Source organism: Dysidea avara, chromosome 4, assembly GCF_963678975.1.
Source record: "Dysidea avara chromosome 4, odDysAvar1.4, whole genome shotgun sequence".
NCBI classification, from domain to species: Eukaryota; Metazoa; Porifera; class Demospongiae; order Dictyoceratida; family Dysideidae; genus Dysidea; species Dysidea avara.
Window position 1 is genome coordinate 25044563 of NC_089275.1, and position 25490 is coordinate 25070052.

A 25490-nucleotide genomic window follows, 5' to 3' on the forward strand; every position below is an offset into this window, starting at 1 on the left:
AACTTCATCCAACTTAACCGCAAGACCAAGAAAGATTCCTACCCAGTCCCTAGGGCTGACAGACCTCACCAGCGCTTGGCAGGCAAGTGGGTCTTCAATCTGAGGAGTGCATACTGGAAATTTCCCATGCACCAGTCTTCTATTGAGAAGACTGCATTTAGTCCAGGGCCTGGATATGGCTTGTGGGAGTTTGTGGTGATGCCATACGGGTTGACAGGAGCCACCCAAACCTGCCAGCAAGGACTTGACAAGATATTCCGTAAGTGCCATGATTGTGTGCATAACTATGTTGATGACATAATTGTCTTTTCTGATGATATAAACTCTCACAAGGCAGATTTGCAACAGGTTCTGGGGAGGCTTAAGACAGCAGGCTTTACATTGAGAGTGCCTCCTGGGGGAGGGCTCTATCACACACTTGGGCTTCACTACTCCGCGCAAGGAGTGACACCCTCCACTGACAAAATTATAACCATAGCTGAATGACCAACACCCAAGACCTCTAAAGAGCTTTGGTCCTTTTTGACTTCTATAGGAACTTTGTCCCCGGCTTTGTAAACATAGCTGCCTCACTCAATGATCTAACTAGCAACAAGGCCCCATTTTCTTGGCCATCCACCCATCAAACCGCATTTGACACCCTCCGTCAATCTCTTATGTCACCTCCTATCTTGAATTACCCCAAGAGACAAGACCACTTCATACTCACCACTGATGCATCTGACAGTGCTGTGCTCTCCACTTCTAGGAAGACTGCAATAAAATTTGCAAGCAGAGCACTAACTTCAACAGAAAAGAAGTACACAACATCACAGAAGGAATGTCTGGCTGTTGTTTGGGCAACCCGCAAATTCCGACACTACTTGCTTCGTACAAACTTTACCTTAGAATCGGGAGTGTATAAACAGTGGAATGGAATACTGGAATGGTGGAATGGAATTTTTTATTAAAGTTCAATATCATTTTTTACATCCAAATAAGTACAACTCCTCCCCTTATGTAAGCAAATAAATAGAATTTCCCTTGAAGTCAGCTTATTTAGCATAATTCACCTCACCATAGACAAAATTTACTAATGTAATGTACTGTAAAGTCAGTTATGAACATGCACAATAACAGTTTATTGGGAATACCAAGAAGACTCCGGACTTAACCCTTGTTCCCCCAAATGATAAAAAGTTAGGTAGCTAGCTGATTACATGAATGCATTGTAAAAGCACATTCACTGTACAATAAAGTGTTCATTTTATTATCAACTTTACCAGTTAGGCACTGGAGGGCGAATACAGAAGGCAGAGCCTGTACGAGGTGTTTACCACTAACCTAGGAGCCTAAACGAAAATCATTGGGAAAAGTGAAATGCGACTATCTTGTAAGCATTTACAATGAGCCTTTTCCACAATTATGTCAGAAAACAAAATTTAAGCCAAAGCTCATCATGGCAGTGCCATGTTGCACACTGAACTGAACCACAGTTAGTTTCACACAAGCAATAAAGTATTGAGTTATAAGTCATACAAGTGTTGTGGTGAGGAAAAGTATGCTGACTTCAAGGGGAATCCTATTAATTTGCTTACATAAGGGGAGGAGTTGTACTTATTTGGATGTAAAAATGATATTGAACTTTAAAAAATTCCATTCCACCATTCCAGTATTCCATTCCACTGTTAATACACTCCCCTTAGAATCTGACCACAAACCCTTAGAATGGTTGGAATCTCACAAGCAGAGCCATACTCGTTCCCAGCGTCTGGAACATTGGTCACTTGAGTTGCGTGCCTTTGAATTCAACGTTGCTTATCACCCATGCAGAGATAACCAATGCGCTGATTCCCTGTCTCGGTTGCCAATATCTGTGGTCGCTTGGAAGGGACCTCTATCCTTACAGCAGATAATCGATGCTCAGGAGCAGGATCCCACATTGTCAGCTGTAAGGGCACAACTATTAGTTGATTCCAATTCAGTACCAGCATCACCCAACTGGAGAAAATTTCCCATGTCGCTACAAGCAATTATGGCCACAGCTGACGATAACAGATTCAATCCTGTACAGAGTGATGAAATCTCCCACTATGGTAGAGAAGAAAAGGCTGGTTGTCATTCTACAACCATTGCAACAACAGTTTTTAAGAGAAGCACATAATCATGTAGGGCACCCAGGTGTGGACAGGACCCTGGCAAGACTCATGCAAACTGCATACTGGGTTGGTATGGCCAATGAGGTAGGCCGTTACTGTAACCACTGCAAGACATGCCAGACTACCAAGGTCCACACCAAGCCGCCAGCCCCACCACAACCAATAATTGCCTCCCGTCCCTAGGAAATGGGGGCAGTGGATATCCTGAAGGTACCAACCCCCTCTCATGGCAAATGAATACCTCCTAGTAGCACAAGACTACAGTATTTCTCCAAGTGGCCCTTTGCAATGCCAATGCCTGACCAAAAGGCAAGAACGAATTGTGAGGATCCTGAGGGATCACATCTTCACATTGGTAGGTCCTCCAAAGAAGCTACATTCTGATCAAGGTCGCAACTTTGAAAGCCACATCCTTGCAGATTTTGCAAAGGCCTTCCAGATCTATACAAGGCCTTCCAGATCACCAAGTCTCATACTACACCCTATAATCCCATGGGAGATGGCTTGGTGGGGAGAATGAATAGAACCTTATTAAACCTGCTTCGTTCCTACACGCAAACTGCAGGGGATTGGGAAGAACATCTCCAACTACTACTGTATGCATACCACACAACAAAACACTCCTCCAAAGGCTTGTCACCCCATGAAGTGCTTTTTGGATACAACCTTCCGTCCCCTCTTGCTCCAAACATGAATATGCCACAGTCAGCAGAACCTGCTAGTTATAGTGAACAACTTCAAAAGAAAGTGTTATAACTCAGAGAGCTAGTGGAGGCCAATATTGTAGAATCAGCAACACGACAACAGAATGGATATAACAGTGGAGAAGCTGCCAAGTTGACAGTGGGACGGAAAGTACTAGTCAGCAACTCTAATCGAGGGAAGTTGGATCCACAATAGACAGGACCATGGGTGGTGGTCAGACAAATTGACATGAGTGTAAAGGTCAGAATGGAAGCCAAAGAACAAATCATCCACATCAATCGAATTCGCCGCTTTCTCCAGGACACAATAACTGTGAAGCCACAGACTTGGACTCCCCCATTATTCTTCAATTCTGATTTGGATGATGACAGTGAGAGAATTGCCAAGAATGACCCTCTTCCAGCAAGTGACTCTCCTGGTGTAAGGACTGCCAGAAGTGGTCAAGCAATACGTCCAGTAGACTACTATGGTTACTGATTGCTTAACTGATTTGTACATCTTTGTAAGAACTCTTTTTAAGGGGGGAAGTGTGTAATATCCATCATTAATATTCATTTTTGTATGTTTCTAATTGTTGCACATTGTTGAGTCTCGTCATTATCAATTATTGCCTCGTGCTCCAGTTAGTATTAATTCGGGTGTTGATAGTTTCACACTAACATAGTGCAACAAGGCATTAACATCCAAAATTTTCAATTTCATGCTTCTGATTATAACTGGAAATGTACAACCACATATCTTACATGTAATTCCGTTATTTTTTATATATATATACATGGTTAAGCTAATGTATCTGTACTTATTTGTACTCAGGTTGCCATGACAGCAACCACCATTATCTTGCAATTTGTATATTACTTTATGATTTTCATATATAGTTTTACAGTACATATAATAGCTAGTTTTGAGTTTGGTAATAATTTTGTGGTACTGTAGATGAAAACTCTCGTTAAACCCAACAGGTCATAGTCAGTAGTCCATTTAAAAAAAAATGTTTAAAAGTAAATTATGGCCATTTTTGTGATTTGTATAAGGTTTCTTAAAAATAATTCAAAACTATTTTGCATATGTTTCAGGAAGAAAATAGACATTGCTATATACAGGGTATTTGTAGAAGTGGTTTTTATAAATTTTGTTTTTAGTATTTTGTTTAACGACATTGCAAACTCACGTTAGAACTTACAGATTCTTCAGTTGAAACCACAATTTATGTATAAAAGTGTGCTCTGACACTGCAAAAGTATATCCGCAGTAATGAATTATGTAAGTCAAGTACTCATAATTTTACTCTAATTGTAATTTTAGGTTAAGTACAAGTAATGTAGTTTTTGGATACTGGCACAGGATGCCAGTATTCCATCCAGCGTTGAAACCGGGTCAGTAAATATTGCAACTTCAGCCTAGCTGTAGGTTGAAGACCAAAAAAAAAAAAAAAAGGTCTTCACCTACTGACAATAGCTACCCCTCACCATAGATACCCTCAGTTTCGTGCTACGTACTACACTTACTAACAAATGGGTGTGGCTGAGCGTATGTTGGTAATGCAATAAGTGGGCGTGGCTCACGAAAGAGCTACGCAATAGCGTTTATAAGCTTCCACGTCGTCAAACGAACAATTTCGTTTCTCACGTGATCCAATCTGGGTCAGACCCGGATAAATTGTAAACCGGGTCAGGCCCGGATGACCCGGAGAAAATGTGACCCGGATGACCCCAACATGAATCGAACGCTCAAAATGTAGACTCGTTTGCTCGCTCAAGACTAGCCGAAACACGTCTCGGCTTTAATTAATCCGGGTCAATCCGGGTTTGCTATCCGGGTCAGTGGGTCATCCGGGTCAGCAGTAGTGACCCGGTTTCAACGTTGATTCCATCAGTGTAATTATTACTAAATGTAGTGTTTATTCCATTGCATAACCTTTTTGTCTGTCACTGCTTTTTAAAGTCTCTAAATAATTAAATAAATGTCAAGTTCCACCCCCTCAGGGGTCCACATACACCTACTGGGAATTGACATCTACACTTGTCCCACCCCTGGGGCTTTTGATGGTGAATGTTTGCTGAACCAAAAATTTATTTTAATAGATAAATAAAATCCCCTATAGAAACCCCTCTATCGAGGTGGGGACATACATGTAGTGGGGTTTTGACAAGCTTCTAAGCCCCCAGTTGTAGGGAATTTGACATTAGACTTTGTCAAATCCTCTGTATTCCACCCGGGGGAGGGGGACATTGATAGGTGCATTAATAGCTTGAAGCCTTTTAATACAAGAAACATGTGCAAAGCTTTCAACTCTTATGCATTCTGCACGAGTCTCATGCATTGAAGCAAAATCTCTCTCACTCACAACACCTCTAAACTCACGCATTAATCTCCCTGACTCACAGAATGAATCTCGAACCAAAGCAGCCGTTTCTTAGCATCAGGTGATCACTCGTAAGGGTGCGCTTAATTATATTGCAGCTTGTATTCATGAGTGTAATTATGTTCACATATGTTTGGGTTGCTCAGCCACCAACCATCAACAGAAGCCATGTAAACAAAAAGTCTCCAATTGCCATTATTGAACTCATTGCACACACTTTATCGCTAGCTAATTACCTCACTTCACATTATTGTTTAACATGCAATTATTTGACAACAAGTCATTTCCATGCTGTGTAGTTATTCTATGTATTCAGGTCATTATGTTATAATCAAAACAGAGCCTTGTCATAAATTCAGTCTTGCAGAAGCGGTGCTCAAATCTGCTAAGAATGCAACGTAAGAATACAATGAATGAAATAATAGCAAGAGTCCATAATTATTATGGACTCTTGATAATAGATATGTATACATTATGCAATATAATCCCTTTCCGTATGTGATTAATTAAAATCTATGATTTTTGTCCAAAAAAATGTCTTGAGTTGCAAACTTTTCTCATACCGTGGCCCAAGACCCTGAAATTCTTTGCATTTAGGAGGGATTCATACATTGCAGGTGAGTCTCCTGCTCTCTACATAATCTCACTCATTTTCACTTATGTTCTCACTCAAAGTGATTTCCACCAGTCGAGAGTTCTGCATGCAGGCGCTTGTTACAACTCAATACTTGTACGTACAGTGACACTTACCTCAAACGTACTATACCACACAAATGTTCCAGTGACCACAAGAGATATCACAAACACGTATAATTTTGGACGCAACAAACACCTTGGCAAAGCTACCATTTAACACCATATATTCGATTATGGTATTCAAAGGACCTGCGTCACGTGTTCAAGCCACTCGTGGGCAAGTTATAATCACTGGAACCGAACGACTAAACTAGGAGAAGAAACCAAAGCTGAACCCGACTAGTCTCGCGTAGCCAGACCTTTTTCAGACTTTCCATCCTTGGAAAAGTTTTGTGCGCGTTAATTAATTTAACCCTCAGCTACCTGTAACCATAACTAGCCAAGTGTATGCAGAGCCCACATTCATGAGGGCTGAAAACAACTATTCATACACAAACTGGTTGTCAAAGTGCATTGCCCCTAGCTAAAAAATATATGCTGCTGTATGGTGTAGTATTAGTGTCAAAATAGTACAGTATTTTGGTAGATACAGTGTAATTTTTTTGTGTGCGGGTGAAGCCAGGTGTTGAAATTACAATAAGTCGCACAATTAATTTTTGATGGGTGATGGAATATTTATGAGGGCAGTATAAATAAATTAAAACTGCACATCGATAGAGCGTTTGCATATCCATGGTAACCGTTAATGACGTTGACTGACACACCTCCGCGCCCATATTGCTGTACCACCTGTTATACGCGTGGTCCTATGATTGTGGTAACCGAAGTGGTAATGACTGTTTAGATAGTGAATATGGTATGAAATCAATGCGAATACATAGTAGTGCTGTTACTATTGCATGGCTGTTGTTGATAGGATTCATCTAGTGATGTTTGTCTTAGTCAGCACGCACAGCTATTGAAAGTGAGTGATAAACGAAGGTACCTGACAAAGATAGCGGATGTTGGCGATCTCTATTGTATACCAAGTGCACAGCTTAGTAAGGAAGTTATCCCGTCGGTCACAGACATCTTCAACTATCTTGTTTTGACTACAAGCTTCTGTACCTCTGAGATGTTTAAAGCTTTGATGCTTACAAGTACTTTATGTGTGGCTTTGTGAACTGTTTGGGATCAAAGAAAATTGGTAGTAAAATAGTTACAGTTGCCAAGGTATGTAAGAAAGATAAGTACCCATATTATGTAGTATAGTAGTTTAATACAATTACAGGTGAGACATTCGCAACGAGCTAATGACCCTCCACTTGAATCATGGGTGATGTGTCTACTTGATGGGACTGTTGATTGTGGACATTGTACCTGCATGGCAGGACTTGGAGAAGTCTGTTCTCATGTAGCAGCAATCCTTTTCTACTTGGAATCTGCAGCTCGATCAAAACTAACTTGCACACAAACTAGTTGTATGTGGAAGGAACCTACCTTTGTTTATGCTATTCCATACTTGCCAATTTCAGAGCTGCCACTGTCCAAACCAAAGCCTAGAATCAGCTGTAACAAAAGGAGAGGGGCTCATCATCTAAGTGACATTACACCACTTGAGGATATGTTTCAGGTAGCAGAAGAATTGTCAGTTTCTGAGCACCCATCCACTAGTTCATCAGCCTGTCAGTCAACAAGTTCCTTGTTGTGTGTTCCTCCATCTGCTGAGGAGCAAATGGTCTTCCTTAGAGATATTGCTCACAACCAACCAGCAATTTGTTCCATAGTACCTCCATTTTCTAATGAATTTAAACCCACAACAAATACTATTCAGCTACCTCCATCACTGCTTGACCTGTACAATCCAGAAAATGAAGAATTGCTTTACACTGAGTTGTTGGAAGTATGTGATGAATTGCAGTTATCGGTTAGACCAGAAGAGGTACAGAATATTGAAGTTTACACTCGAGAGCAAGCCAAGAGTCCAGCTTGGTTTAAACAAAGAGCAGGAAGGATTACTGCATCAAAAATGAAAGCAGTTTGTGCCACAGACCCAAGCCATCCTTCGCAATCATTACTAAGCCAGATCTGTTATCCACATTTGAAAAAGTTCACAACGCCAGCAACCACTTGGGGGTGTGAACATGAAGCAGTTGCAAGATTGGCATACATTGAGATGATGAAACCCATGCATACAAATTTTCAGTACAGAAATAGTGGATTCGTAGTAAGCACAGAATATCCATACATTGGTGCCAGTCCTGATGGAGTGGTGCAGTGTGACTGCTGTGGATGTGGGGTACTGGAAATCAAATGCCCATACTGCGTCAGAGAGAGCACTCCAGATGAAGCACCCTATCTCAATAATGGTAAACTCTCTGAAAAGCATGGATATTATTACCAGGTTCAGACACAACTGCTTGTTTGTTCAGCAAATTATGCTGACTTTGTTATAGCTACATTCAGTGATGCTTCCCCCAATTTGTCATGTGAACGCATCTTTCTAAATGAAAGTTTTATAGAACATGTTAATGCTGCCGAAAAGTTTTTCAAAATTTGTCTTTTACCAGAGTTACTTGCTAAGTGGTACTCTCGGAAGGCAGTTATGCCTGATCAGACTGCTGCAGCTTCAGTGGTATCTGCTGAATATACATACTGTTACTGTAAGGAAGATAAGGGTGGTGAAATGGTTGGATGTGACAATCCTAATTGTTTACATGGCTCATGGTTTCACTCTCAAGATACCTAAACCACGTTCCAGTAAGTGGTATTGCCCAAACTGCAGGACAATGCCTGAGTTTTCCCGTAAACGGCAGCGGTCTAAGCAGTGACTTCACCTTGTGTTATTTTATTATTAACTATTTAAAGTTTGTATAGGTTTTTTAATGAAGTAAATAATAACATGACAAAGTTCATCTATTAATAATAATAATAATTGTTCAATTACATGACTATTCTACTAGTGCAGCGGCATAGTCCAGCATATCAACCCTATTGTGCATTTTTTGATAAAAGCACCAAATTTGGTACACATGTAGGGTAATACCTAATAATCAGTTTTGGATATGGAGGCACTCACAAATGTGCTCATGGTGGCCATAGCAACTGTTTACAAAATGGCTGCTATGAAAACACACTTTCTTGTTGAAACAGCTAAAAAATTTGCCACAACAGTACACAATAACCATATAAACAAGTAAAAAACTACACAATAACCATAGGGAGCTCCAGGATTTTTGGTGGCTGGTTTCTGATCAAGCCTGAGAGCATAGCTAGATTTTTTGGGTGAAAACCAAAGAAAGGTAATCACCTGCTGAGAACAACTGCCCTCCACTAACTATATAAAATATCACTGATAAAGTACATAAAGATCCTTATTTGTAGCTATAAAGCTTGCTACACTGCTGCTCTGAGTACTGTGACTACTTTATAGAGTGATTGACTGTTCTATTAGAGTATCTCGATCTGAACGTAACTGGTTTCTGGAAACCTTAGAAACCTCCCTGGAGCTGCCCCTGATAACAAGCAAACATAAATTATCATATGCATAGAGAACACATGGCTAAATAGAGCACTGTCAAAGCACATGGTACATTTTCTAATTGAACAGCTCAGCAGTATTTGGTTTAGTTTCTTATTGAAAGTTCTAAAGTTAGCAGTTACAGAAAGGTTTGTGTGCATGTGTATATGCATACAGTATTATATTATTGCACCATTGTGTATCACATCATTCTTAAATTAGTTCCATTGGACCCAGTGTTGACTAGCTTGTTAACACAACCATGTCATCCTCTAAGAAGTTTAAACTTATATATTGATATTTTGGAAACATCTTCATCTCAATAGCCAGCTGGTATAAGCCAGGAGTTTTGTGTTATATGTCAGGAAGTGACAGCAGAACCATTTACTTCTCTTTTGAATTCAAAAAAGGAATGGCATTGGAAAGGGATATCAATCACTTGCTGAAAACCTGGACAAATTTGATGAATTGGGAAAGTTACCAAGGACCTTGCAATTAGACAGACTGAACGAAGAACAAGGCATTGAAGCAGCTATGATTACCAATAAGGCTAAGTGACATACGACATGTAGGCTCCATTACAACAACCAAATGCTACAAAGAGCAGGAAAAAGCTAAGCATCAAAGCCCAGAAATAGATGATGTTCCACACGAGTGTAGTATATTGCAGTCTTTACTTAAGTCTGATGGGGAATTGTGTTTTTTCTGTGGTGAAGAAGGCGGACTAGGTACTGATGGCCTACATCAGGTGATAACTTTTCAAGTGGACCAATGTGTACGCAAGTGTGCTAAATAAACTCACTGGAGACAGTTTTCTCTTGAGTTTAGATGATATGGTAGCCATGGAAGCTAAGTACCACACCAAGTGTTTATTGGCTCTGTTCAACCGTGCAAGGAAGGTGCAGGCTGCTCAGTAACAAATAAATAGTAAAGATGATGAAGTATCAGGAATCGTGTTTGCTGAGCTTGTAATGTATATTGAAGAAGCTTGTTTGGAAGCAAGCATTTCACCAGTTTTCAAACTCACTGATTTGGCACAACTATACATGTCTAGAATAATACAGTTTGGAGTCATGATAAACAATGTACATAACTAAATAGTAAGTAATCTCAACTGTACGTATATGCATGTAAATAAGTAGTGTATATAGTGTAATGTAGACAGTGGCTGATGGTATCTGTTACCTTCAGATACATGTACAATGCAATTGAAGCCAATGCTGTTCACACATTTTCCAGATATGCAAGCTCAGAGTAAGGGTAGAGATGTTATTGATAAAGATATTGGTGCTGCGCTTGACAACGTTTGTGAGACCAAGACAGTAACAGTGAAGCTTTTCATCTAGCACGTGCTGCACAGATTGTACGCCGACACATGTTTGACTCCCACACCCTTCACTGGATCATTTTGTCAGGAGAGGTCTGTACCATGTACACTTGCTGCTTTCACTAGTAAGTATGCATGGTGTTGGAAGGCCGAAGTATCAAGGATCAACTTCGTGAATTTTCAACTCCAGCAGCACTTTCCATTGCCCAGATTTTGAAGTATAACAGTGTTGAACATATGCATAAACAGGTAGATGCCATCTCATCTCACCATCACAGTTCTACACAAGAAAACAACATGGCCATCATCAAATACTAATACGAACTGTTGATGCAGATATTGTGATATTGGTAGTAAAGGAGCTGAAACTCTACCAGCTAAAGATGAAGTTAAGGTAGCATTTGGATCAGGAAAAATTTTCCGATATATGGCAGCCCATCAAATTGAAGCTCGTCTGGGATCAGAGAAGTCATGTGCCCTTCCTCTGTTCCATGCACTAACTGGATGTGACACCATTGTCAGTGTTTGTTGGACATGCTGCACGGACTATATGGAATTCGTTCCCGGAACTTACTAATACACTGATGTAGCTAGCACATGCACCAACTGAGATTTCAGAACAAACTATGCATGTCATTGAGGGGTTTGTCATTCTTATCTATGACTGATCAAGCACCTGCACTGACGTTAACCAGGCTAGGAAGAAGCTCTTTGCAAAGACAGCATTTGGAAAGAGAATTCCACCAACATGCGCTGCTCTGGAGCAGAATGTCAAACAAGCGCCTTCCAAGGTAGGTCCCAGACCCTGTGCTTCCTTCTCCAAGTAGTTGGGGTTGGATCAAGACAGATGGTGGCCTATATGAACCACACTGGACCACACTTCAAAAAGCATTGAAAACCTTTTATGAGCTGATCTGTTGTAGCTGTAAGAAGGGGTGTCATACCACCTGCAAGTGCAAAAAGGCCTGGTCTTCAATGCACTACTCTCTGCAAGCATGAGGGAGAATGTCCAATAAACTGAACAAAGTTCAATTTTGTATCACACAGAGAGTTTATAATATATTATTCTAGTATTTATAACTACAATAATTAATCGTACAGTAATAGTCCATTATGAATAAGATAAAATGACTAATAATTATTTGCGTTAATAAAGATTCAGTATGGTTCTACTAGAGGAAATACTTGTACAGAATTGCTGCCATGAACTTTTCATTGGTAGCACTGAAATTCCTAATAGCATATGTTTGAAATCATTTGTGTGACAGCCATTTTGTAAACTGTTGCTATGACTACCATGAGTACAATTGTGAGTGCCTCCATATCCAAAAACGATTGTTAGATAATAATCTACATGTGTACCAATTTTGGTGCTTTTATCAAAAAGTGCACAATAGTTTTGGTATGCCGCTGCACTATACTGGTACAACTGAAACACAAAGATTGTTCAGGGCCGAACACACTAATATTATTTTATCGATTGGTGGTTTGTCGCCAGGGTGTTTAGGCTTTAAAAAATCAATAGGGATACAACTCATCAAAATTGAGTACCTCTGACGGGTAGCTCCAATGACACGTTCTATGTGTATCCGTATATTCACTAACTTCCTTGTTGCCTCAACATCTATGGGTGAGAGTTGGGAACAGCCTCTTGTAAATGATGGTATATGAAGTGTTGCCTGCATTTTGGCCACATCTTCAGCAATATAAAATCCCCGGTCCGCAAGAACACAATCTCCTGGAAGTAATTTGTTTAAAAATCCAGAGTTGACTGTCAAAAGTTTGTCACTGACCCTTCCACCCCAGGAAGGTGAAATGAAACTTGTTACACCTTGTGGACACATTGCAATGAACACTTTTGCTGTATTTGCATGCTTGTATTGAGACCAAGTGGATGATTTTGCCACTAGATGACTAGGGGTTTCAATTTTAATCTCAAAACAATCAATCACTGCAACAACCTTAGTGCCATATGTTGCCCGAAAACAGCTGGGCATAGTCTTCCATAATTCCTCTCTTTCAGGCCACTTGATGAGCCACTCCAAACGACAAGACATTATATCCAACATTTCATGGAAACGCCTACTGACAGTTGATGTACAAATTCCTAACCGGTAAGCAATGTCTTGTAATCCCAAGTTAAGCCTCAATTTCATGAGCACTATCATGAATGACCTCCAATAGTATGAACGTTTATCACCTAGTGCAAAGGAGCCCATCACTAGTTCAAATGTTTTTAACAGGAGAAGGCTAGTAGCTAACCCAGTGTAGTATTGTACCTTGGCATCATCAGACATAATGTTGTTCTCACAGAAAAAAATTATCGTCATCCGTCTGTACAGCTTTGTTACACATTTTAGGTGGCCTTGGAGTTTGAGTTTCACCATCAGCTGTCTGTATTGCATGATCTATCAGCCCACTGTTTGAATTAAGTGACAACTGACTGGACTGTCCTGTTGTTGTACTAGTTGAAGTCAAGGTACCGTTTGTCAAAATAAAGGTTGGGTTAGTGATCAAGGTACTGTTTGTTGTAGAAGTTATGGTTGACATAGTGGTTATTGTAGAGGTACTGGTTGAGGTACTAGTTGTTGTAGTTGAGGTACTAGAGGTAGTTGCCAAGGTAGAGGCTGAGGTACTGCCTGATGTACTAATATTTGAATTCATCTCGAAAACTCTTTTGTTCCTCTCTTTGGCTCGTGCTTCTCTTTCTGAGGCTCTTTCACTAGCTGCATGTGTTACTGCCACATCTAGCTTGCTGTGTCCAAGTTCCAGTGTGGGGAACCAATCAACATTATGCTTATCCATTGTGTCAGCAGGCTTCCCTACAGAGCATTTGACAAATGGTAAACTCATGAGTATCAATGATATCAAATCATGGATTATAAATTTCCTAGCTACTCAGGAAATGTATAATCTGAACTGAAAGCCAACACGCATACAGTGTACAAGTATAACAAATAATACACTATAAAATATTTTGTATATAATCAATGCATGCACTTTCAATAGATACTGTACTCACTAGCCACAAAATGACACTCGCAAACCCAGACATTTGCTAGCTTCTCCTCCGTTAAATCCTCTCTCGACATAGCTTTCAGCCAGGCCCTCCTTCGCTCTCTAGTAATCTCCAACATTTGCTGACCTTGATGCTGAATAATGGCTGGAAGCCTATCAGTAAAATGAACATTTAGTCTTGGATGACTTCTTGGAGCTGTTGATTATCGCACATCCAACCATATTTAAGCAATAAATAAACAAACAATTAATCCTTGAATAAGCCGTAAAACCTTGAATAAACAGTAAACCATGAGATACACCACTCACTAACCACTGTCCACGTGTTTCGTGACACAGGTGGTACAGCAATATGGCGGTGGGGTGTGTCAGCCAACGTCATTTACGGTTACCATGGATATGCAAATGCTTTCCATAGGGCGATGAATATTTAATAGCCCTCGCCAAAATTAATATTGAATCGACCTCTTTAAAAATAATTTTGCAGCCCTTTAATTAATCATACCGCCCTCAGAAATATTCATCGCCCTATGGAAAATAATCAATGTGCAGTTTTAATTTATTTATACTGCCCTCATAAATATTCCATCACCCACCAAAAATTAATTGTGCAACTCATTGTAATTTCAACACCTAGCTGGCTTCACCCACACAAAAAAATTACACTGTATCTACCATAATACTGTACTATTTTGACACTAATACTACACCATACCCATCTGCTATCCTCTGCGATGGGCGAATTTTTTTTTTGGGCACACTTTGGACTTAGAAAATTTACATGAAATATTTTTTCCGGATAATGTTGTGTACGTATCCTGGATACTGACATGTTGAAGACTAGTTAGCAGGGCCAACAACGTCGTGTTCTCCGCCAGGCTGACAGCCGCTAGAAAAGAAGGGTAAAAAAAATTGAGCCAGTTTAGAAGAACTCTTTTCTCCTGCCGTTTTTTCAGAAGGACTGTTCTTACTTTGTTTCTCTCACTGGCTCAGTGCCTTATCACTATGAACTGATCATGATTTGTCAGTGGCGTCTCGCATTACCTGGCAGCATAGGGCTATTCACAGCTATTGGTGAAACTGTTCATGTGAGTGTGAAGCAGCTTCAGCTTGTGTTTTATTCTTGTGACACCACTGTGTTTGTGTGTGTCTCGTTTTGTGCTATATAACTGTTTGTACCTCCTGCAAGGAAGAACAGCTTAAGCTGATTGCATTGAGTTTAAACAATAAATCAAATCTGTGTGAGTAACAATTAAGTGGCTGATATTTGTAGTGACCCAATAGAAAATAACATTTCGCTATTTAGAGATGTTCCTTGCCCTATAGAGATGCTACTGTTTTTATATACGTTAATTCACCTATCAATGTATTACTCCACTATCCCACCCTTGGGCATATATGGGGATTTCAAACAGCTGAATGTCAAATGACCCATAGAAGGGCAAACCTATTGTCTCAAATCCTCACTTATCCACACAGGGATATGACAAGTTACAAGAAAAAGTACTTGTGTGCTTAATGAATGTTTATCAAAATTAATGCCCTATAGTGCGGCAACAGTTTTGTGTCAATTCTCCCTGTAAATACATTGATAGGTGCATTATAGATATTATAATTTTCATAACCACTTTATTATGTGGTAATGTGGTCATGATTTTGTGTGTATTGTGTATGATGTTCTTATTTGTAGGTGGAAACTCAGATATTGCAAGCAACTAGCTGGCTAGGGAATTTAACGTCTAATGAGGTAACCTAACACACTACAGAATGCCAAGAAATGTTTACTGGATCGAAGTCATCTCATCTTTATGCAATCACTATGAGAATAAGGACTCATTGTTCCAACTAGTCTCCATGCCAGACGGTTTGTGTGGGGGTGGCAAATAAGCCTTCTAGTCATTGTTGCACACATTCTGTGACCACTGTGGAATGTTGGCAGAGCCAATCATATTGCCTTGCCTATGATAAAACAAACACCAATTATTCAAATTCTTACTGTAATAAAGGACTGAAGTTTAACAATGCCATAGGCTTAGGATATTTGTTCCCCTTGTACAGAGCTCTTAAAATCATTGGTTCGCTATGGATTTGTGAAGTAGTGGAATTGTCGAGGAAGATCTTCAGCAATGTTTCAAATACATCATGACATTAACAGTACAATTTTCGCCTCAGCTTGCTCAGACGTGACTGGCACGATTCATCCTTGCCACAAAACAATAGCGTGATGTAATCTAATTACATGTCAGATTATCCATGGAAAGTGTACAACAGTGACCAGACAGTTTATTTCCTGCCCCCAGACAAACTTTCTGGCACGTGAGACTAGTTAGGTACCTATATACAAATGTTACAATTGTTTTTAAATGGCTGCATATTCAAGTTTTTTGTTATTCAGACAAAATAATTGTTAAATCTGCAATAACGGGTAAATATGTGGGAGCTGATGAAAACAGAAAAGAAACTCACTGTAGTTCTAATAATATGTTACATACTGTGCAAGAATTGTGATCCACAGATGTGATTACTGTTAACTATTTAATTGAGTGACTGACAGTCTACTTGCTGGCTAATGTAGTACATAGTTCTACGTATATGACTCAACCATACAGTTAAGGTACATCTTTTTTATAAAGGACAAAAATTACCAATCTTTAAGAGGTTTCATTATAGAAAAATTTGTAAATTCTCAGTGCTATCTCTTATACAGGTTCTTTTACAGGAACATTTCTAATATTAATGGTAATTAGAACTGCTCCCGTACAGTATTAGTCAAGCATACTTGACCTGTTGAATGACCTAGTGCATGTATAGTATAATTATGTACGTACATATAGACTTATCTCCATTATGTAACGAACCACTACGTGCGTATGTAAGGAACAGTTTGAGACCAACTGATGAAATCTTACTGAGAGGTTGTCCTTTAAATTGTATTCTATAGGAACCACAGAAATGTTTCTTTATAGTGGAGGGTACTTTAAGAGAGGTTCTACAGTTAGATAATCCATCAATGCTTTTTAAATTCAGGAGTAAGAGTTACATGGTGCAAGTCAAAGTTGTCGACCAACAGGAAGAATTGTATGCAAAAGAAAATGAACAAGTAGCTACAGGTATCAAAACACACATAAAATGATTGATAAGTGGGTGTGGCTCCATGATAGTCTACAGGCTCCCATAAGTCGGCATAGCACTTTTCTTGATGCCATGCAGACTTATTGCCTACAACACAAACCCAATAAGTGGGCATAATACCATAGAGGATGTGGGTGTGGCTCCATATATCACTTAAGACACCAAAAACATTCTCAAATGGTACATGAGTATGGCTCCACATTAAGTCCCTTGAAATGCAACCCAAATGACCTGACACTATTGCACAAATAGACCAATAGACCTTCAGTTCTGGTCACTGTAAAGTGTTAATAACAATAGCACTTCAAGTTCACACATGCATAAAGAAGTACAGTAGATGTACTCTATAAAATTGACGAGTATACATTGATTTTTATTGCAGAAATTTTGCTCTTATATTATAGTACCTGAGAACTGATACCAGTACTATATGGCTATGGGAGAGTAAATTTCACAACTTCGTTTTTTATCCCCTTAATTCTTTAGGCTATCATTAGTTGTACAAGAGATGAAATGGTGACACAATTAGTACACACATAAAGTATCCACCATAGCTATCACAACAATGGATATATCACACCTAATAGAAGTGAATACTTGACTATCTGACCTTTGACTATCAACACACTTACTTACAGTAGATGTGTCTGTTCTATTAGAGTATTTCATCTAAGGCGTGCATTCCATTAGAGTAACTCTGTATATTTCTTTACAGCCGTTAGCCATGCCGGCATTATTTAGATACTAAAGGACAATAACTTTTCAAGTACAACTTCCTTATAAATCATGGAGTAATAAAAGTACTTCTGCAAATTTACCATTGGATAAAATAGCGAATAACTTACACTAAATCTACTACACTAACACTAATGCAGCCTTCAGGTGTGAGGATATGGCTAGCATATTGAGGTGAGCATACACTCTATGTACAGCAAAATACGATTGGCTACACTCCAGCATAAAGAATATACCATTTTCTTAAAGAGGGTGAGAGGGTGATATCAATAACATGTAGCAGCCATCAACAAAAATTAGTTGTGTAAAGGTGCTTTACAATACACACACTGGTGCTATTGTACCATACACCTATATGCAAAACTTCAATCATGTCTTTTGTTGTTGCCATTACCCTTGAATGCTCACAGTCAATTGTTCATCATTAAACATAGATCAATCTCACAAGATCACCATAATACGGACTCATTGTTCCACACCTCATTTAGACGAGAAGTAGCTTCACAATAATAATGTGAATCCACCTACAAATTAAGAACATCACACTTAATCATAGATCATCACACAAAATCATCATCACATAATAAAGTAGTGAATTATTACCGAATATACCTATAACATACATAAAAACAACAACATTTCTGTAGTACAAGGAACATCTGAGTGGAAAATTAGGGAAAAATATTACTTTATATTGAGAATTGTGGTGTAATTCAGTCTTTAAACTTGTAGTCACTTGATATTGCAACAATAAAATAACAAACACATAATTATCATGCAATTGTATGTCTTCATTTAATACTTAATAAGGTTGAGACAGATGGCCGATCAACACATTTTATTTTTATAGTATATCTCACTTAAAATTGTCAACCATTACAACATGTTTCGGTAGAGCATTCCAATGTTCAATTAGTATTCTTTAGAAAGTATGTCTTCACAAATTTTCATGCACTGCATGCTTGTACAATTGAATGTCAATGAGAAATGGTTGATCTAGTAAGCTGCAAGGATTGGTACATGTTACCATGAAACATCTGATATGTGATAATGTCTTCTCTATATTTTCTGTATACTAAGGTGGGTGGTTGTAAACAATGGAGTCTTTCATAACGATGAAAGTCACTAACTAGTTTTGAAGCTCTGTGTTTAAGTGATTCAACTCTGTTAATATCACCCTAATAATGAGGCCCATAGATTATAGCAGCATAGTCGTAGAACTGGTTGAATCAAAGTTATCTCCAATACAACAAATATCATAGCGTCCAAGGACCAAAACATCTCTTTATTAAACCCATTAAAAGCACAACTGCTTGTTCTCACATATATAATACTCCTGTAAAACTATCCACGACTGCGATCAACAAAGAGATCAACACTGTGACGTTAGTTTCTACTGTCTTAAAAGAGGCAATCAAGTGGCTTGTATTAGCAAAGCAGTAAATTAAGCTTTGTCCCCTTTTCCTGAGATGAAATCAAGGTTGATCAAATATCTTTATCACAGTCACAGATGGTTTTACAGGACCACACATAGGTAGTGACCATCCCTTGTTCAGTTATAACTGGTAAAGCAGATAAAAACAAACAAGCTATCTAATGTCAGATTTTTTTTTAATTTAAACTCAACACATTCGGCAGAGCCGTTCTTCCATGAGAGAATTCATAACACCTATAGACACACACACACATGCACACGCACAGATTTGATTTATTGTTTAAACTCAATGCAATCGGCTTAAGCTTTTCTTCCTTGCAGGAGGTACAAACAGTTATATAGTACAAAACGAGACACACACACACACAGTGGTGTCACAAGAATAAAACACAAGCTACTTCACACTCACATGATCAGTTTCGCCAATACCTGTGAATAGCCCTGTGCTGCCAGATAATGCGAGACGCCACTGACAAATCAGTTCAGTCATAGTGATGAGGCACTGATCCAGTGAGAGAAACAAAGTAAGAACAGTCCTTCTGAAAAAACGGCAGGAGAAAAGAGTTCTTCTAAACTGGCTCAATGTTTTCGCCCTTCTTTTCTAGCGGCTGCCAGCCTGGCGGAGAACACGAAGTTGTTGGCCCTGCTAACTAGTCTTCAACATGTCAGTATCCAGGATACGTACACAACATTATCCGGAAAAAATATTTCATGTAAATTTTCTAAGTCCAAAGTGTGCCCAAAAAAAAAATTCGCCCGCGGCGGTCCCGTTCTATATCACGTGATGCAAAAGTCCGAATCGTACAACAGGTAGTAGTCCTTTTATGTTTTACACTATGAATCGTCTTTTAACTCTTCAACAGGTAGTATTCCTTTTATGTAATGCACTCTGGAGACTCTGTTAAGATTCATAACTGTACTTTCTCAATCAATGCCTCCCAAATTTAGTGCTCATACGTTACAATATCATTATATCAACTCAGAATTAGAATAATCATCTGTGAACTAGCGTTGATCCAATGAAATGGTTGAATATCATCGCCAAAGCCATCAGCATACTTTTAAAAATCCTCTCACGTGATTTAATTTAAACCCACACTCATATTAGTTGTGTCTCACGTGATGCCAATTCAGATCCTGATTGTGTAAGTGAAAGCATTAGCGATTTCTGGCTGGAAATTATTTTTATGCCGGGGATGAATGTGAAAAGCCTTAAATTCGGGTGAGTTGGAAGGTCTGCTTTTTCTCTCTTTTGTGCATGTGGGGGCGGGAACTAACCCTTTTCTTTCCCGCCCCCACACAAAAGAAAGAAAAGGGTCTGGCTCCGCGAGACTAGAACCCGACCTGCATGCTCGACATGCTCTATTAGAAATGATATGTAGAGTTAAACTTTTTAAAATACTTCCAAATGGTGAACAACTGCCGCTTATAAACACATAAAACCAAGGGGCCACTCACGCTATGAAATTTCGTGTTGTACATATAAGGCATCTTAGAAAAACCACAATTCTGTAGTGTCTTCATTTTTTTTTAGAAATTTACAGCTTAGATTTCAGTCTTTATAGGCATAGCAGATTTCAGTGGACCTCACAAGGAGCAACTGATTTGTTTGCAGCTTTAGTAGCTAATATTCATTCAAGAGGTATGTAAGCTATATAAATTTAGCTATACTGGATTTTGTATCTGTGTATGGTAGCTTTCACCTAGGGAAGTACATCGACTGTTAGATATTAATTTTAGTCCTGCAATAATTAACTCTGGGTGGTCTAAAAGTAGCGATTTCCAACCTACCAATTTTTCACACATATTATTGCTACTTAAATTATACACCTTCAATAAATGTTTCACAAGCTGCCGTACTTTGTAATGCACTTTACTGGATTAAAATCCATGCGGTATTTATTGAAATACAGCAAATCAAAATTTGAGAAATATAAATCCCCATAGGGAGCCCATACAAATAATTGCGTACGTAATTCTAATTGGAAGAATGTGGCACCTGTGATAGCCGAAGTTTCCGAGTGTTTCCGCGTGAATCTGCTGCTGATGAGGACGAAGAAAGTGGTTCTGGGCAAACCGTATATGCTGATTTCGATTTTTCCATGTGTTTTTTGATTGGAGGACGATTAATGTTGGATTACGATGGAAATATGGCCCTTTTAAAGGTAAATCGCCATCTAGCACTACTCAGAATTCAGCATTACAATCACCCTGGGCTTCAAGGCATCCCCCTGCATCTATGCAAGTATAGTTTGAAGGTGAGCAGTTTGTTGTCCTGTGCGGAATTGCAAAATAAGGTTCAAGGTTGAGCATAATCTTTTCAAAAGTGGAGACTGGCATGTGATACCAACCTTACATGGCTTCACACTTACCTGTTGTTATATTCTGGTGTATTTACTGCTGTTTTGATCCATTTTATAGCAGCTTCAGTAATTGTAATTTTGATCAGAAACTATTTATAATTTCTCTTTGTAGTACAGTGATGTCATTGTGTTATATAATAATTATCATCCTTAGTGCTTACAATGTGATGAATAAAGCTGAGTAGTGTCCAAAGAAATCTATTTTAAAAATAATGTTGCTCTTACATTGTGTTATCTGATTGTCATGTTTCCGAAGTATGTGTTAATTGTGACTTGTGATGCCAGTACTTGCCATGTTATAAAATATTACTGATTTTTCTAGTTAGTTATCCCTGAAAATGCATTAGGTACCAGTGTATACTTAGTATTACACAGTACACACAGTTTTATCTGTGAATCACTTGCTTTATTCATGTAATATTCTGAGTGGTCAGTCTACAAAGGAGTGGTCACTTTTGAGAGGTTTTACTTAGTTCATATGCTGTTCTTCATAAAATAGATATGTGGTGAAAATTTCATGTCGTTATTAGTTTCCTATCTAGATTTATGATACTCTGAATATTGTGTTTGGTGCCATGCAATATACATAAAAAGCACTGAAAATGCTGTACACAAAAATCATCACACTGTCAACTTCTTTTCCTTATACCTTTTGATAGGAACCACCGATTGAGGTGGGGTTTACACTAAAATGACCCTGAAAAAATGCACAATATTTGTCATACTAATGAATGTATGGAATGTTAATTATTTAATTTAGTTGGAAATCTCTACTAAAAGTACAAGGGGATGACCAGGGTGTACACTTGTATCCATTAGGTACTAGGAGACAATACACACTTACAGTGTGCCTGCCTGCTGAACCTAAGCTGGCAAAACTCAAAGGTTAGACAACACATTTGTGGTCAAATATGGCAGAATAAAAACTGAAGTTATATAGCTATGTAGACTTCTTCTATTTTACATCCAGCAGCAGAGCCTAGTGATGATGTCTTTCCTATAATTCCACCAGAGGAACTCCCTGAATCTGTGCAAAATCTTGCAATACTTGAAGAGAAGAAAATAATCAAACAAGGTGTGAAACAAAAGCTAGTCAAATCACAGGATGCTTCCACACATTCCATTCCATTATACCTGTATGAAGAAAGTGGTACTTCAAAGTGTACCAAAGTAGACAGAAAGTTTGTGGAAGTAATTCATAATAATGAAAAACTCTTCATAAGAAAAACATTAGTATGGCTCTTTCAGGAAAATGAGAGAATATCAAGTGATCATTTGTTTAGAGTCCGAGCACACCAGCCGTTTAATAGCAGTGGTAAAATCATTATGTCACAATGTGATAATTCAAAATTACCTACAGTAAAGGATTCTGTGTGCTTAGGAGATATATGCACAATTATTTTACTTTGCTAAACCAGCAGAGGCAAACTGTGTACCTTGGGCAGCAGGAAAAATTACACAATTCACATTTTACAAGCAAAAATCAAAAAGGAACACAAAAAATCTGACGCAGCAGTTGAATCTCCTGTAGGAGTGCCATGCTCATGGTTTAAACAATGTGGTAACAAGTTTTTATTGTTGGCTGAACTATGCAGAAATAGTCCATGCAGATTACCTCCCTCTGCAGCAGTCTTATATATGTACACTTTCACTAGGATGCATGAAGGATGTAAAGAGCTCTGAAGTACAATCTAGCTCTATTTATCAAGTATCATCAATATCAACACTACACACGGCCAGTGAGTTTTGCCTTGATCATGATGTATTACAATTTATAGATATTTGTATTGCTGAGAAAAAGCAGAAGCAGACTGGTGACTCATGCAGTGCACAATCTGAGAGCACAGAAGTTATGGGTGATATGCAATGGGTTTCATCTCACAATGAAGGAAAAAACAGTTATTAGAAAGGGTGGAGAGTTAACAGACAAGATAATAAATGCAGCATGTTCCCTTCTAAAGAAGCAGTTTCCTGATTTTGGAGGATTGCAGACAATCTTATTACAACAAAGTAGTAGAGCACTCTCCCAATGCAACAATGCAATCCAAGTCATACATTTACCTACAATAAATACTTTAGGATTAAGGAAGAAAATCCATCCCTCCTGGAGGAGACTGAGTGTGGCCCCGACTAGACATTGGGTGACCTGCAGTTCGATTCCTGGGGCTGGAGGGATTTTTTTCCTTACTTTGGCCCCTTTTCAGTTACACCTTTTCAGCTATAAGTCACTAAGTCTAAGTCCTTGAAATTAGGTTAGGTAATCCTAAGGCTGCAGCACATGTTGCTGCAGACCCTCAGTGCTGGTCACTGTAAAGCATTAATACAATACAAAAACCTGATAGAAAGCATTGGGTTGTAATTTCTACAGTTGACTGTGATAACAACACAATTAAATATTATGATTCTCTATTCAAATATATTTCTATTCAAACAATTCAAACAATTGTTAATTTGTTGAGGCCTTGCAAGTCCATGACTTCACAGATCATGGATATGCAACCACAAAAAGGAGCTGCAGACTGTGGAATCTATTGCCTTAGTTATTGTGTGTCCTTAGCTTGTAAAAAGATTTTTGTTTATATGTATACAGACAGAATGAAATGAGAGCACATTTAATATCGTGCCTATAAAGTGGAATTTTGACTGAGTTTCCAGTGGTTAGAAGAAGAAGATTGACGAGTAATATGAGAACACAGGTGAAGTTATTTATATGTCCGGTCTGTTTACAACCAGACGATGGAGGAACAATGGTGTTTTGTGAGCAATGTCAAGAATGGTTCCACCAAGACAAATGCTTATCTCCACATGATGAAGTTAAAGAAGATGATGACTGGTTCTGTGAACAATGTAGACAATAATGTATTGTACTATATATAGCTAATGCTGTTTGTCACTTACCTGCATGTAATGCTGTTTGTCACTTACCTGCATGCGCTGATATCTTTCACTGCCTGGATTTACATAATTGCAACACAAAAAGGTAGTATTAAGTTTCTTTGAAATTTCAGAAATTAATTTTGAAATTTCAGAAATTCATTCAAATTTTGAAATTTCAAGTTCAAACCTTGAAATTTTTAAGAAAATCTGAGAAATTTCAAATTTTGTATGCAATTTTGAGCGTGAATGGCACCTTGCATAAAACAAAGCAATACAAACTTAATGTCCGTATTGTTCACCCTTTAGAAAGCTTCTGAATGGTGATTCACTGTATGCTCTATTAGAGATGATATGAAGAGTTAACTTTTTTTTAAATACATCCAGATGGTGAACAACTTGGATTATTGCCGTGTATCATTAAGAACATGAAATAGAGTAATCCACATATGATTTTAGCACTGTTCACCCTTTAGAAAGCTTCGGAATGGAGATGCACTGTATGCTCTATTAGACATGACATGTAGCGTTAATCTTTGAAATTGGTGAACAACTTGGTGTATCATTAAGAACATGAAATAGAGTAATCCACATATGATTTTAACACTGTTCACCCTTTAGAAAGCTTCTGAATTGAGAATCACTGTATGCTCTATTCAACATGATATGTAGAGTTAAACTTTTTTAAAATAGTTACAGATGGTGAACAACTTAGATTATTGCTGTATACAAGTAAAGACACAGAATAGAGTAATTCTCATATGATATCAGCACTGTTCACCCTTTAGAAAGCTTCTGAACGGAGTATGCTCTAATAAAGACGATATGTAGAGTTAAACTTTTTAAAATAGTTCCAGATGGTGAACAACTTAGATTATTGCTGTATATAAGTAAAGACACAGAATAGAGTAATTTACATATGATTTTAGGACTGTTCACCCTTTAGAAAGCGTCTGAATGGAGATTCACTGTATGCTGTTCGACATAATTATGTAGTTTAACTTTTTAAAATAGTTCCAGATGATGAACAACTTGGATTATAGCCGTGTATCGTTAAGAATATGAAATAGAGTAATCCACATATGATTTTAGCACTGTTCACCCTTTAGAAACCTTCTGAACGGAGATTCACTGTATGCTCTAATAGAGACGATATGCAGCGTTAATCTTTTAAAATACTTCCAGGTGGTGAACAAGTTAGATTTTTGCTGTGTATCATTAAAGACACAGAACAGAGTAATTTACATATGATTTTAGCACTGT

At 38.4% G+C, this 25490-nt stretch overlaps 5 protein-coding genes across 12 annotated transcripts in view; 3 read left to right on the forward strand and 2 right to left on the reverse strand.

Annotated features, from left to right (window-relative positions):
• Positions 1-6113, reverse strand: part of LOC136254507 (SREBP regulating gene protein-like) — a 59879-nt gene extending 53766 nt beyond the window's left edge. The window contains exon 1 of the mRNA XM_066047224.1: positions 5959-6113. Within this exon, the coding sequence (XP_065903296.1) occupies positions 5959-6057 (99 nt within the window). The 5' untranslated portion in view covers positions 6058-6113. The remainder of the gene's footprint in view (positions 1-5958) is intronic.
• On the forward strand, positions 6086-8766 carry LOC136254501 (uncharacterized). The gene is made up of 3 exons (XM_066047208.1): positions 6086-6700; positions 6761-7056; positions 7115-8766. The coding sequence occupies exons 2-3, from the start codon at positions 6991-6993 to the stop codon at positions 8570-8572; spliced, it is 1524 nt and encodes a 507-aa protein (XP_065903280.1). The 5' UTR covers positions 6086-6700; positions 6761-6990; the 3' UTR covers positions 8573-8766.
• Positions 8697-20097, reverse strand: LOC136254504 (uncharacterized). Of its 6 annotated transcripts, none has more exons than XM_066047217.1 (4): positions 19911-20097; positions 14404-18079; positions 13693-13841; positions 8697-13492 (listed from the first exon to the last, which is right to left on the reverse strand). In XM_066047217.1, exon 4 carries the CDS (start codon positions 13073-13075, stop codon positions 12086-12088), a length of 990 nt encoding a protein of 329 aa, XP_065903289.1. In that variant the 5' UTR covers positions 13076-13492; positions 13693-13841; positions 14404-18079; positions 19911-20097; the 3' UTR covers positions 8697-12085. The 6 variants fall into 6 exon arrangements, with proteins under 6 accessions (XP_065903289.1, XP_065903288.1, XP_065903286.1 ...); XM_066047216.1 differs by having other exon boundaries at positions 19420-20097; XM_066047214.1 differs by having other exon boundaries at positions 13724-13841; positions 19400-20097.
• On the forward strand, positions 20096-24251 carry LOC136254506 (uncharacterized). 2 transcript variants are annotated; one of them, XM_066047222.1, is made up of 4 exons: positions 20096-20212; positions 20556-20632; positions 22173-22238; positions 22324-24251. In XM_066047222.1, the coding sequence occupies exons 1-4, from the start codon at positions 20178-20180 to the stop codon at positions 22764-22766; spliced, it is 621 nt and encodes a 206-aa protein (XP_065903294.1). In that variant the 5' UTR covers positions 20096-20177; the 3' UTR covers positions 22767-24251. The 2 variants fall into 2 exon arrangements, with proteins under 2 accessions (XP_065903294.1, XP_065903295.1); XM_066047223.1 differs by having other exon boundaries at positions 22327-24251.
• The window catches only part of LOC136254505 (uncharacterized), a 151251-nt gene continuing 146403 nt past the window's right edge, over positions 20643-25490 (forward strand). The window contains exons 1-2 of one of the 2 annotated variants that reach the window (XR_010700523.1): positions 20643-21248; positions 21295-22331. The gene's annotated coding sequence lies outside the window, so the exon portion shown is untranslated. Of the gene's footprint in view, positions 21249-21294; positions 22332-25490 lie in introns of those variants that run through there. The other variant, XM_066047220.1, reaches the window with a different exon arrangement.